The 14,743-nt window shown below is 44.1% G+C and overlaps 2 protein-coding genes across 2 annotated transcripts; both read left to right on the forward strand.

Annotated features, from left to right (window-relative positions):
- Positions 1–988: 988 nt before the first annotated feature.
- LOC308382159 (5,6-dihydroxyindole-2-carboxylic acid oxidase-like) lies at positions 989–7,547 on the forward strand (the record flags this gene model as incomplete). The annotated part of the gene is made up of 7 exons (XM_080859842.1): positions 989–1,340; positions 1,709–2,031; positions 2,651–2,855; positions 4,881–5,048; positions 5,698–5,874; positions 6,371–6,517; positions 7,345–7,547. 7 exons carry the CDS (start codon positions 989–991, stop codon positions 7,545–7,547), a joined length of 1,575 nt encoding a protein of 524 aa, XP_080715968.1.
- A 1,998-nt stretch (positions 7,548–9,545) lies between these two features.
- lurap1l (leucine rich adaptor protein 1 like) lies at positions 9,546–14,316 on the forward strand. The gene is made up of 2 exons (XM_080859800.1): positions 9,546–10,033; positions 13,884–14,316. The coding sequence occupies exons 1-2, from the start codon at positions 9,818–9,820 to the stop codon at positions 14,271–14,273; spliced, it is 606 nt and encodes a 201-aa protein (XP_080715926.1). The 5' UTR covers positions 9,546–9,817; the 3' UTR covers positions 14,274–14,316.
- The last annotated feature ends 427 nt before the right edge of the window (positions 14,317–14,743 follow it).

Genomic DNA, 14,743 nt, shown 5'->3' on the forward strand with positions numbered 1-14,743 from the left:
TGGCTGTGACTTGCTGGAGGTGTTGTTTATAGGATGAGGCTTCTTATCCAGAGTAACACCCAAGTATTTTGGTGACTTTTCAAAATGGGATAGTTTTCCCTTCACATTGGACTTCTAGTTGGATGTTGGCTAGCCGGTTGGCAAGATGGAAGTTGCTGCTGATGGTTTTAGTTTTATTAATTTTCAATCGCCAGTTGGTGAAGTATTTGTTTAGATTAGTAAGATCATTTGTTAAGGTGTCACTTAGTGAGCTAAAACAGGTTCCGGAAGTTAGAAGTGCAATGTCGTCTGCATAGATATATTTTTTCAGAAGTATAGATGTTGAAGCAAATTGGAGCTAGAACAGATCCCTGAGGCACACCTGTAAATGTGATAGGCTTGACCTGCCTTCCTGAAAGAACTTAATGTACTGTATGTCTGACAAAATATAGCCTACTACTTGACTTCAAGTTAGGTATTTCATTATAATTTTAATTAAGAACTTTTATATTTTAATTAATGTGTACTTTTAATCGTTTCATTATGTGTGTAAACTAATAAATACATCAGATGTATCACTGAATTAGCTCTGTCTGCCCTGAGGCCTCCAGAAAGTTTTTTTTTTTTTCTGGGGTATAATACGCATGACTGAACCTTCAGAAACCAACCTTGCCCCATTCCCCTCCGCCGAATCGGTAGGAAATGTGATGTGGTCACGAGGAGATCATGAATCCAAGCGGTCATGCGCTAATCCAGTATTTAAAGACACACATTCGTGCTACTGCCTTTTAGGAAGCTCAGTGCTGTGTAAAACAGCACGTTTCCCCATCAGAAACACAAATGCTTTAGCAAAGACTCTCCAAAAAGGTCCCAAAAGTAGATCTCTTGGTGCTAGTTAATGGAGTTGTAAGGGAAATAACGATTGAGTTGCTCCAGAAGAAATACAAAAAACACGTTCATCGACACAATAGTGACTGCAAATCAGTTAGTGTGAGATCATTTTTTTGTCATGTGGAAGTACGGCTGTCTGGTTGTGCTGAGTGCCGTGTTTGTGGGTGCACAGTTTCCAAGGGCATGTGTCACACCGGAGGGACTCCGCACCGGTCAGTGCTGTCCGTCACCAACTGAAGCCAACGACCCCTGCGGTGCCAGCTCGGGACGGGGACAGTGCGTCTCGATAAGCGCGGATGCTCGACCACACGGGCCGCAGTACCCTCACGACGGCCGGGACGACAGAGAACGCTGGCCCGTTCGCTTCTTTAACCGGACGTGCCAGTGCAATGGGAATTTCTCTGGCCACAACTGCGGCCGGTGCAAACATGGGTTGACAGGTCCAAACTGTGATCAGCCGGTGGCTGTAGGTGAGACTGAAAGACAGATCAAAACACATCTAAAGAAAACAATCGACAGGTGCTTTATAAGTAGCGTAGTCCATATTATTATTGTCTACAATGAAGCGTTAGCATATACTGTATAACTATGTGTGCCTACAACATACACTTTACATAAGTTTTATACCATTTTTTGGTTTTTATTATTATTATGTAGGCTATACCTTGCCATCACATTAAGATTGAAAGTTTGATTTTCCATGCGGTACAACAATATCACCTAAGCCAGCATCAGCAACGCTATTCTAATGTCAGGAATTTACATTCATTGGGAATTGCCGGTATTTTGCCTTATGTTATAAAACATCATAGTAATTAGATTAACATCTTCTCTTCAGTGAGAAGAAACGTGATGCTGTTGAGTGCCGATGAGAAGCGAGCTTTCTTGGACGCTCTGGACCGGGCTAAGCGCACAGTGCATCCGGACTTAGTGATAGCCACCCGCAGATACGCAGAGGTTTTCGGACCGGACGGCAACACCATGCAGTTCGAGAACATCACTATCTACAACTATTTTGCGTGGTCCCACTACTACTCCATCAGTAAAACATTCCTCGGGCCAGGCCAGCTGAGTTTCGGAGGAGTTGACTTCTCGCATGAGGGGCCAGGCTTTGTGACTTGGCACCGCTTCCAGCTGCTTCAGCTTGAGCGAGACATGCAGGTAAGGGTGGAGATAGAGGCTCGCTGTTTTTTCTGTGAGAGAGAGAAAATGAGAGCGAGAGAAAGAGAGAGAGTGTGAGTGTGTTCAAGTGTGCCAGTGTGTTTGTTCCATTTATTCACGCGATTACACACTTTTGTCTGGCGTGTACCAGCAGAAAATGCGCGTAATCATATATTAGCCGAAGCAATAATTGCATGCAAGACCGCTGGGCTAAAACAAGTGGTATTTTATTTACTTGCAAAGCAAATTATTTTCTGTAATTCAGCTCTAAATTAGAAATCCCACAACACTTGTAGCACACCCTAATTTTTGGTCAACAGGTCACCCAAAAGTAATTTTCATTAAGAAAAGTGAGACTGTGATGATATGCACGGTCAAATAAAAAAGGCTTAATTAATAAGAAAATAAAACAAATAATACGTTTTGTTTGGGTAAAACACTATTGTCAATTGCTAAAATATAATCAAGTTAAATATCTGCACTGTCCGTAACCGTAATGCTGTTATTGCCTATGGTTATTAGGCCTGTTGCCGGGCGTTTATCTGTAGGCATTTGTAATCGCTACACAGGAGGTCAAAATACTCGTACATCATCCCCTTGTGTTTCTTCTACTCGGCAGGACATGTTGCAGGACCCGAGCTTCGCTCTGCCCTACTGGAACTTTGCCATCGGCGGGAGCACGTGCGACATCTGCACGGACGACCTGATGGGGGCGCGCAGCTCCTTCGACATGAACTCCCTCAGCCCCAACTCCATCTTCTCTCAGTGGAGAGTCGTCTGCGAAAGCGTGGAGGACTACGACACCCTCGGCACCATCTGCAACAGTAAGTCAAACCCACTCCAACGGCCCTTACAAATGACATACATATATTTACTTATTAAATATTTACATTTACTTGACTGCATTTGTACCTGGTCGCCACATAGGCTGTAATACGTCTATGGTTACATTTTCTCTGTAATTAACTGGATCCACATAGCTCAACTTTTGGTTAAATATGCCGACATAGGCTAACCTTTGTAAATATATGATGTATGAGAAGTGAGTCACAAAAACATTCAAATATAACGTGAAGAAACGAGTGTTCTTCAGTGTGATGGTTTTTGGTTAAAGACGGCCCATGGTAGGACTGTCCCTAGAAAGGATCATGAAAATAGTTGAAACCAAGTAGATGTAGTCTTACTCATTCTTTCCCTTTTTATCTGAAAGTTTTCTATTGGCAACAAGCTCTTCACAGGGAAGATTGTCAAATGGAGAATCACTAGAGGACAAAAGGCTGGTGGAGTCAAGTGTGGCTCTCCAACATTCTTGTGTCCAAAGCGTACAATGGGAGATGACGCACGGGGACTCATAAACCTTTTCAAATATCCCAACACTTGTAGGAGAATGGATCTTAGTTCTATCATCCATTTTATGGCTTGTGTTTTTTTCCCTCCAGCACCTGCAGAGCTTGTGAGATCCGTTTTAAATATGCCACAAACGGCAGTGTAGTGTGCCAACTTTGTCTGAACTCCTCCACAAAATACCCAAACCCTCACCATCTGTGACAGGTATACGGCTTCACAGGGCCTTGATCCTAAGCCCAGATATCAGGTGACTGTGGACCGGATTTGGCCAAGATCTGATGAACCAGGGCCCGGCGTGACTCACAGGCAGGGGCAATCTCTACTTAGGAGTTTTTTTGTTTTTTTTTTAGATTTATTTTTGGGCTTTTTATGCCTTTAATCGATAGTACAGTTAAGATTGTGACAGGAAATGAGTGGGAGAAGAGGTGGGGAGTGGACAGGAGAAATGACATCAGGCCGGTTTCGAACCTGTGTCCACTTAGGAGAGTTTTAATCAGGCTGGGTACACAGCCATCAAGGGCTTTGAAATGTATGAAACATGATGTTAAAGAACTATGAAAGCACACAGACATTTGGTGAAACATTTGGAAAATTCCTTTACGTATTCTTAGGTCCATTACAAATGCAACATCAAGAAACTGTGTTTGAATGTCTTTCACTTGAATCCCAAACTGGAAAAGAAAAAAAAAAAAAACTGACAAAAAAAAGTTAAACTTACTTTGGCAAAGGCGTTGATTAGCTCCTGGGTTGAGAATCACACTCATGTTTTACCTGGGGATATTAGTGGAAACAGGAAAAATAGCAGTTGAGTTTTGCAGCACACACACACCGAGAATTGAGAGAGAAAAACTAAAACAAGCATTCTAGTTCTGTTTAAAATGTATTCACATACTTAAATCATATTCTATTTGCATTAAGGTTTAGCACCATGGAATATGCGGGTTATTTAACTTTATTAACTGCATTTTTTGGTTCTGTGCATTTCACTGTGTTTTTTTGTTCTGGCTGCCTTTTTTTAAAAACACATTTCACTTTGTCCAAAAGCCTCTACCAAATACCACACCATAAGCAGGGCCATGAGTGCTGTTCCATCCTTCCTGTATGTTCCTTTCAGTATCTCAGCCTGCCTTGCCCCCCTCTATAAGCCCCGAGACCAGCCTCATTAGTAGGAACCCGATGGGGAAGGTGTTCTACCTCAAGGGAGACAATAATAGACCACAACACAGCTCAGCAGCCACGTTAATTGTTACCTCCGCCAAGGAGGTTATGTTTTCGCCCCTGTATGTTTGTTTGTTTGTTAGCAGGATTACGCAGAAACACATGGACCGATTTCCATCAATCTTTGTGGGGATATTGGGTAATATAATGGCAATCATTGATTAGATTTTCAGATGTCAAGGTCAAAGGTCAAGGTCACAAGGCGGAGGTTTGCATTCTCTGAATGCTCCCATTCTTGTTATTTCTGTATCTCATCTCTCTCTCTCCCCCCCCCCCCCTTGCAGACACTGAGACCAGCCCCATCAGGAGGAACCCGGCTGGGAACGTGGGTCGGCCCATGGTTCAGCGCCTTCCAGAGCCGCAGGACGTCGCTGACTGTCTGGAGTTGAACATGTTTGACACGGCGCCATTCTACTCCACGTCCACTGAGAGCTTCCGCAACTCTATTGAGGGTGAGGGGACTGTGTGTGTGTGTGTGTGTGTGTGTGTGTGTGTGTGTGTGTGTGTGCACAAGGGTGATTGACCTGTGTGTGTGTATTTGCAGGTGTGCTAATGTCTCACAGCAGTCCCTGTCTCTCACTGCATATGAGTGTATGTGTGAAAAGGCGTGTATGTGTGAGAGTGTTAGGGAGCCTGTCAAAGGTATTTAAATCCAAGCCATATGGCACACTACAAATATGAGTTTTTTTCAGTCACTTTAGACTCCGAAGCTTATTTAACTTATAACAAAGGGGAAGCTTCCACAACAGCTTTTCCCACTGATTAAAAGGAGATTTAAGGCAAGACACGGCAGGCAAAAACATCGCTTTTTCAGCAGTGGTCAATTTTGAGATTTTGAGCTAGTTCACTCCCTGAACATGTAATCTTTCATACTAGCATAAAGAAAATATCCCAATTATACATTATTGTGTATATTTATTCACATTTTGTCTGTTCGCGGCGTTAGAATTATCCTAGGTTTCCTGGGAAGTTTGCATTCTAACGTAACGTGCAGTACATCGGCTGTTTTCTGATGCCTGTCATATTTGGTACCTGGACACGTCTCCACACAGCGCCTCAGTCAGTCTGACTGCCATAACACGTCTGCTCGTCTTTGCCCAGGCTACAGCCACCCCCAGGGGCCCTACGACCCCGTGGTCCGCAGCCTGCACAACCTGGCCCATCTCTTCCTGAACGGCACCGGCAATCAAATGAACCTCTCTCCCAACGACCCGATCTTCGTCCTCCTGCACACCTTTACCGACGCCGTCTTTGACGAGTGGCTCCGCAGGCACCCTGGTGAGTGCGTCGCCGAGTTCACACCAATCACGCGTTCGCGGCTTGAAAGCGAAGTGTTGGTGCAACTTCACTAGCAGAGAGAACAGAGGTGCGAGAGGCAAGCTGATGAAAGGTGCTATGGCACTTTTCAGTGTCCTGACACTCCACGTAAAGACAAGTAACAAAAGAAAAAACTGTCAGTGAGAAAATTGGATAATTGTGACAGAACTGCAACACTGGCCTAGATGGTGAAACATCCAAAAACATGAAATTCTGTTCGCACATCAGCTGCTGCTTTTTTTTTTTTATAACTAGTAAAAAGCAAGTATCAAAAGAAAATAAATAATATAATCGGTTCTGTCTTTTTTAGAGTGTTTAACTTAGGTCTATGTTTACAGTTAACTTTAAAGTGTCAAAAGATAATACATAATATAATCGGTTCTGTCTTCTTTAGGGTGTTTATTGTAGGTCTACGTTCACAGTTAACTGTTGTCTTCTTCCTCCATTGTATTGGTAGAGTCTGCCATCTATCCCTTGGAGAACGCCCCTATTGGTCACAACCGGGACTACAACATGGTGCCTTTCTGGCCGCCCATAACCAACGCTGAGATGTTTGTGACGGCCCCTGAAAACCTTGGATATTCCTATGAGGCCGACTGGCCCAGTACGTTGTCTTATTCTTCCCTTTTTTGTCTCTATCCAACTTGCTCAGAAGTCCAGATGCCTAGCATAAGTTTAATATACAGTAAACATGTATGAACAAAATTATGAAAATGTTCCCCAAATAGCACTTTTATTTAGATAGTAGATGGCATTTCTAGAGCAACAGATAAAACACATTAAACATATCCAAGCTTGCATCTGCTGGCTGTATTGTTGGTTACATCATGAACTAGTTCAGCTCGGGAACAGCTAGAACAGCTTCTGTGTCGGTTATCACCATACGTCCCCAGAGAAAGACACAAATCTCAGTCAGGGAAAAGAGGGCTCTTACAACTCATGCCATTCAGCAAGTCACTTTCTTAACACTGATGGCAGTGCATATACCTCTGTTTTTATATTTCTTAACACTGATGGCAGAGCTCATACCTCTGTTTTTATATTTCTTAACACTGATGGCAGAGCATATACTTCTGTTTTTATATTTCTTAACCTGATAGCATATGCCTATACACTGATGGCAGAGCATATACCTCTGTTTTTATATTTCTTAACACTGATGGCAGAGCACATACCTCTGTTTTTATATTTCTTAACACTGATGGCAAAGCATATAACTCTGTTTTTATACTTCTTAACACTGACGGCAGAGCATATAACTCTGTTTTTATATTTCTTAACACTGATGGCAGAGCATATACCTCTGTTTTTATATTTCTTAACACTGATGGCAGAGCATATACCTCTGTTTTTATATTTCTTAACACTGATGGCAGAGCATGTAACTCTGTTTTTATATTTCATGCGTTGTCTGTTGTTATCTGCCTGCAGCTCGTGCTATCACTCTGACCGAGATCATCACCATCACTGTGGTTTCGGCCCTCATCGTTGTGGCAGTCATCTTCTCCATCACGACCTGCCTCGTGCGTTCTAAAGTCCACAAGATGGAGGGCAGGCAGCCGTTGCTAGGTGAAACGTACCAGCGCTATGACGACCATGACAGACACACAGACAAATCACAATCAGTTGTATAAGGGTGTGCCAGCTAGACCTGAGAAACCAACAAGCACTTCATTGTTCTCAGTTTTTAAATACAAGTTTGAAACAAACTCATAAATTGTTGAGTATTTTGGATAATGTTTCATCTGCTGTAGACTTGCATTAACAATTTCTCTTAGGAGCCCTGAGAGACCTTTAAAAGCATTTAAAATGTACGTGCTAACAATTAATTACATACAAATGTTTGTATGGTGTACATTTGTAAACATACCATTTGGGTATACTGTTTTTCCTTAAAAAAAAAGTCTTGTGATCACTAATTCTTACTTTAATGGTTTTTAAAACAATAAATCCTGCCAAAAACATATATTGGTGATATTTGTCAGACTATCATTAAAAAAATAATAATAATACATTGAAAACAGGAGGGAAACTGGATTAAGTGGTGAGTGTCGAAACAAAGTAAATCACTTTTTTTCCCCGCTCTACATATTTACATTTTGACGAGCAATATAAAACTCATAAGCTAGTGAAGCAATCAAGTTCTATGAGTAGTAGTTTACTAAAAAGGCCTACTTGACTTGGCTATTATTTAAGCAAACATGGTGCACGAATTCGTAACTTTCGAGGTGTCAAAGGGTGTACAGCATAGACATAGAATAAGATCTATTCTTATGTCTATGGTGTACAGGCTCTCATCGTGTTAGAGCGACTGCATTTCCTTGCACCAGGTTCACCGAGTGGATTGAGTTAGGGTAAAGCTGACGCGAGAACCCATCAGGTTTGGCAAAACATACTTGTTTTTCATATAGCCAACAAGGATTTGGTTTGCGGGTGACTCTTCAGGCAACGTCAAGCGCGGTCATTTTCCACTCAGTAGCTACCACGGATGTATATATGTAGGCCACAGGTAGGTAAGTAAATGGGCAGACCGGAGGGCATCATGCATTGCCTACGTGAGTACTTATTTCCATAACACTTTAACTCAAATAATTATGAAGTCGCTGGTTCAGAATTCATAGTGGCCTATTGCAGAACTCTAATATAGACGCCCAAAACAGTCTTCTACTGTGGCAAGGCCTCGTTTGCACACAATCCATCCGCCATACTGCCATCATTTTCTTTATCCCTCGAGGGAAACTTGAACATACGTCTGGAGTAATACTTGACCGTCTTGTTGCATGCTGTGCTTCACGCATAATTAAGTGCCTACGGAAGTTCCGCCAGCGATTACAATAATTTTAAAACTGTTTTTGCCTTAAAGCCTTCATGTATAATGTTGTTGTTTTTCTGAGCGTCCACTAGAGGGCGATAGTGTAGAAGTAGTGAGTGAGAGGGCCTATGGGCGTTTTTGGCTGTTTTTCGCCCCATGCCAAACGATACAGCCGAATGCTGACCATCTACTCCAAGGGAAACATAATATTGGCAGAATATTTACATCGTTTTCACAGTTGCTAGGCTAAAGCCGCCTTAGTACTTGGCCTATTGTAGTGTCAGCTGTTTAAGCCATAAGCCTATAATATTTATCCATTAGTCTACACATCTGATACATGTATTTTATCGTTTGAGAGGTTCTAAATGAAAATTTAGGGACAAATAAAAACTTGCTGTCTAACACTATTTCAGGTGCTAAATATTTCAGTTTGGACTGCCTCAAGATTCCTTACTGTTGTATTGTAAGACATTAAGCTATCGTCTTACTTATGGTAGCCACTGATATTTAACACTAAACAGGCAGACGACAAATAAATTACCACATGCGCAACACAGAAAATGCTGAAAGTAAACTTCTCCGTCGAAAATACTGTTTGTTTGTGCTGCTAATCCTGATATTACGGTAAATGGGCGTGCCACCCATGGTTCACCTGTCTGGCGTTTTAAGTTACACTGAACGCTCCGTCAAGTCACTGATACAGCATGCTGGCTTTGTACAGTCCACACTGACTTTTGTCTGGCTGCGGGGCGCTTGGAAGATTGGATCAGACTGAACAAAACGGGATCCTTAGTTGAGCTAGCTACTGATGTTTGGATATTTCACGAGTTGTTATTCAGCAGAGAATGCACTGATGGTTAATTTACACTGAAAAACTTCGGTGGAGCTTTACTTCAATCGGTTACTTTAATGAACTGGGTTTGACGTTTTGTGGATGCTCTGGAAAAGAAAAGGACAACCCAGTTTTGAAACAACCGTCTGATAACAAGTGTTTACGGAGCACCAGTTGCTGCCTATTTTAATGGGCTGGGGTTATTTAATCGCTTTTTGAATTATTTATTAATTAGATAGTTTTGTTTTACCCTAATTTCAATGATGGACGACGAGAACGGGTTGCCAGATTTTAAGGATCTTGAGATCAAGTTGGGTCGCAAAGTTCCAGAAAGTCTCATTCGATCTTTTGCCGAGGGTGATCTTACAACTAAAAGTGAGGAGGAGAGACTGGAGACGCCGGTGAACGTGAAGAACCACACGTCCTCGGACTTGAAACGACTGGAGAGCAAGATGTTATTTTTAAAACAGGAAATGGTGAGTATCTAATTTACTCAGACCTCAGAATATACGTTACACCCCCCCCCCCCCCCCCCCCCCCCTCTCTAAAAACTTGTACAAGCATCTGTTATACTTAAGTAGCCTAGTAGCTGTTTGATTGCGTCTGAAAAGCATCTAGTTTAGTAGGCCTACTATAGTAATGTATTACAGTGACCCCCTTGCTAACTTAAATGGCCGTGGCATTTACCAGTTAAACTGTCATGTATTGCTCATGTCCTGTAGTGCCTGCTGCCCATGCACTCTCCTAAGAGCTCATAACATGTAGGCTCCTTGTGGATGGTTTCCTTGTTCCCTTCCCCCACCCCTTTCTGCAGCTACTGGATGTCATGAGCAGAGATGGTGTTTAAGTGAAGTCTGACTGTAAGCCTCTTCTGCATGCGTAACATGAGTAATGGCAAACATGTGAATGACTAGCCCTGTAGAAACACCCCAACCCTCGTCCAACAGGGTGACATCACTCTGCGCGCTCCCTCTCTCTCTCTCTCGCTCTCTTTCTCTCTCTCTGCGCGCAGACAGAATGGGCCATTCACAGCTGGCCGTGAAGTGATTCGCGCCTTGTTGGTAAACGTGCGGGCTGTTCTCCTCACATTGACCTCACAAAGCCTGCAAACAACTACCCTGACTACCCCCAACCCTATACACGTTAAGAACGTTGCCTCACTTTGCTGTGGGTCGTTGGCAAAAAGAGAGTGTCCCTGCGGTGAACTTTAGCCCATATGAAACACATTAGAATGGCGGTGTCCCCTCCAGACCCCCCCATCAGAGGCTTAAGGTCATGATTAGGATCGGAGGAGCAGATGGTCTCGTCTTGACCACGGTGTGCCAGTACTGGGGGGGTGGGGAGGGGGGGGGGGGGGGGTTTCCCTCCTTTGACCGGCAATCGGAGAAGCCGGCTGTGGCCGTGGCGGGGCGGAGTGCGGCACGGCCATGTGGCAGCTGCGCTCAGAGGAAGGAAGTGGAGTTTGGACTTTATTCTTTTCTTGTGGGTTTGAGAACAGCAACAGTTGGTTTCCATTGAGGAGAACATGCAGCTGTGCAGGGTGTTCAGCTATTGGCTGATGCATAGGATCCTATTTATGTTGTGCTTCGTTCTTTTAGCGTATAGTATTCATATTAATACATTGGATAGCGATAAAGTTGCATTAGTTTGTGAAGTGCCTGAAGTAAACCTGGGTTCTGTTAGAAAGGAGCTTCTCCAACCAAATCAGAGTATTGTTGTCATTGTTGACACCCAGCCCTTTTGCATATCCAGTCATTGTCATTAGCTAATTTAGGGACCTGATGGTCTAACCAGATGCTCTTTAGTTCTTAAACCTACCACCTAATCTTTAATCCAATAAGGCTGCATTTTTTTTCACCCCTCTTTGTTCATAGACGTAGAAGTCTGGATGCTTACATGAGTGAGTTGCTTAGCCGGCTATACGGAAACCAAGCTAACATGGCAGGAGACACCTTAGGGTTGGAGTACACTTAGATGCTGAGTACCCTGTGCTGAGTACCCTGTGACCCCACGCTTGCTTCATCTCAGGAACCTAGACAGACAGAGCCGTTTGGAACACATAGGAAATCACACATGCCCATGTGTCCACAGTTCAAACCACCACATTGACTCACTATTTTATTTGTGTTGTGAAAAAGAGAAACTATCGTTGCCTATAAATCCAGCTATATGATGGCAGTGTTGTTTTACCACAACTGGAATGGTTCTAGATGGTGGTGAAGCCCCCCTATTCTATGTCCAGCCACACATACCCAGACATCTCTGGCCATTGATTGAGATGACAAGCGCTGGTGCATTCCTCAGTGACCAACGGGAGCCCACGAGCACATAAAGACAGTCTGTAGTCTCTAAAGAAAACACTGGCTGCATTATGATTCCCAGAGAGGCAGAGAGAGAGAGAGGCAGAGAGGGAGGCAGAGAGAGAGGGAGGCAGAGAGAGAGAGGCAGATAGAGAGAGAGAGAGAGGCAGATAGAGAGAGAGAGGGGCAGAGAGAGAGAGGCAGAGAGAGAGTGTTCGGCCATCAGGGCCTCCTGGGTCATCAAGCCAGCTGCATGGGACTCATATCTGTGTCAGTAGTCTGCAGCCAGACAGGCAGACAGACAGACCGATGCATGTTACTACTATCTGTGTCCGTAGTCTGCAGCCAGACAGACAGGCAGACAGACCGATGCATATTACTACTATCTGTGTCAGTAGTCTGCAGCCAGACGCGTATTACTACTCGGTGGTTTAGAAATGGCACATTCTCTAGACGTGTTAATTGTTTCCATACAGATTCTGGCCACATTCCACCATGGTATGCACAGGGTGTGGACTGTAATAAATTAGTGTGGGGGCGAAAATCATGTTTAGTGCCTCTAATCGTGTGAGCAGTGAAGTAACTTTTGAACACAGTGCTGTATAGCAAGCAGTGCTGAATCATGATAACTGATAAACGGTGCCTCAGTGTTGTGGCTCAGTTTTAGAGGGGAAAGTAACTGGCAGTGCAGTCTTCCCATAACTCACTCTCAGTGCAAAGTCACAAAGTCTCATGTTGCCACCACAAGACGATATCAGTGTTGACATTTGCCATACGGCCGTGTTGAGCCTCATGATCATGAACTGGTCTGAGACCTGTGACCAGGACCCACTGTAAGGAGCCGGAGTGTGTGTGGCTTCTTGCCTGGCTGTCGTGCTCACTCTTAGGGTTCGAATACACGTAAGCGTTTTTTTTTTTAAACGGGACGCTAGAAAATGCATTGATTCCTATGGTACTGCGCGCTTTCACGCAAAGCGCGCCGTACCATAGGAATCAATGCATTTTCTAGCGTCCCGTTTTAAAAAAAACGCTTATGTGTATTCGAACCCTTACTCGCTTGTCTTCTTGCCTGGCTCTCTTTCTCACTCTTACTCGCTTGTCTTTGCTAATTGTGAGGCTTTGTGCGGAGTGTGTGTGAGTGTATTAGTCGGCTCCTTCTGACTGGCTGGGTGACTCAGTTGGACCACGTGTCAGCCTAAGGAGGTGGTGATTAGAAGGAAGGGCCTTCTGGAGGTCAACCAGGGGATACATGACAACGGTTGCACCAGATGGTGTCAACAGGTGTTATGATAGTTCTGCGCTTCGTTCTTTTAGCGTATAGTATTCATATTAATACATTGGATAGAGATAAAGTTGGGTCTAAAACACACATTTGAAAGCTTTAGCTGACTCAGAAACGTCGGTCTATGTGGTCCTGGTATGTGGACTTGTACAAGGTCTCATCCACTATCTTTATGACGATTATTTTTACAGGCTGTTATCATAGATACAGATGCTTTTTATTATTAATCGGCCTAATAAAGGAATAAACCGCTGCGCTACTACTAGTATTTTTATTATTATTAACATTCATGATTAGGGTAATACACTAACATTTCTGAATATGCAGGCTCGCATACGTGCCATGTACTAGTAGTATTGGTAACACTTTATTTGAAGCCGTCTACATAAGGGTGACATGACACTGTCATAAGAATGACATGACACATGTCATACACATTAATGACACGTTATTTTTGTTCATGACTGGTTCATGACTGTTGTCATAATGTGTCATTCGGTGTTTGTACACACAGCTAACCCTAACCCTAACCCTAACCCTACAAACACCGAATGACACATTATGACAACAGTCATGAACAAAAATAACGTGTCATTAATGTATATGACATGTGTCATGTCATTCTTATGACAGTGTCATGTCACCCTTATGTAGACGGCTTCAAATAAAGTGTTACCTAGTATTTTTATTATTGTCATTACCATTCATGATTATGGAAATAAACTAAGATTTCTAAATTTGCAGGCGCACCTACGTGCCATCGACGTGAAGCTGATGCACCAGCTCCTGTCCATCAACGAGGGCATCGAGTCCATCCGTTGGGTCATGGAAGAGAGGGGGGGCGTGGCCAGCCACGACAGCAGCCTGACGGGCAGCCTGTACAGCCTATCAGACAGCCAGGATGCCTCCGAGCGTGGGAGTTGCAGCAGCCTCCACAACTGCAGCGACAGCCTGGATGGCATCTCCGTGGGCAGCTACCTGGACACGCTAGGAGAGGATATCCCCGAGCATCCGTCGCCGACGGACATGACGGACGAGTTTTCCGGCAAACCCGCCATGGATGAGGACGTTCTCAAGAAATCGGACCTCCTGCGTCCCAGAGTAGAGACGGACGAGTACTATATTTTCGGTTAATTATCTGTGTTGTTTCGGCTCGCTATTGCTAGCCTCCTGTTGGCTGGGACGGTCTCCTTGTGTTGGACTCTTCCCTTCTCCCGCCCCCCCCCCCCCCCCCCCCCGCCCCCTCCCCCTGCTCCATCCTCTATGTGAGCTCTGCTGATGACTGCAATGTTGAAATGTCACTGCTGCAACTCTTAAGCCCAGATAGTGGGGGTAATTAGTGTCCTAATCTATCCCTGGTCCGGCTCTTATCTGGTCACCCAATTTGCCCTGAACCAGCCCAGAATTGGCCTGCAGTGTGGGGGAGGTCGCTGGGTTTCTCCGACTGAACCTGTTGCCTTCCTCCTAAAGTCTGCTTTAATCCCCCCCCACCAACCCCCCCCACTACCCCCAGAAAATACAGCGTCAACCCAAACCCGCTTAACCTGTATGGCATCCTGACCACTGCCGCTGTGTGTTGGTAGTAACAGTATGTAAAGGTTATC

Source organism: Sprattus sprattus, assembly GCF_963457725.1.
Source record: "Sprattus sprattus genome assembly, chromosome: 21".
NCBI lineage: Eukaryota > Metazoa > Chordata > Actinopteri > Clupeiformes > Clupeidae > Sprattus > Sprattus sprattus.

Coding starts and splice junctions, on each gene's coding strand:
- lurap1l (XM_080859800.1), top strand. CDS start 9,818: ATGATGGACGACGAGAACGGGTTGCCAGATTTTAAGGATCTTGAGATC. Junction 10,034..13,883: donor TATTTTTAAAACAGGAAATG/GTGAGTATCTAA, acceptor CTAAATTTGCAG/GCGCACCTACGTGCCATCGA.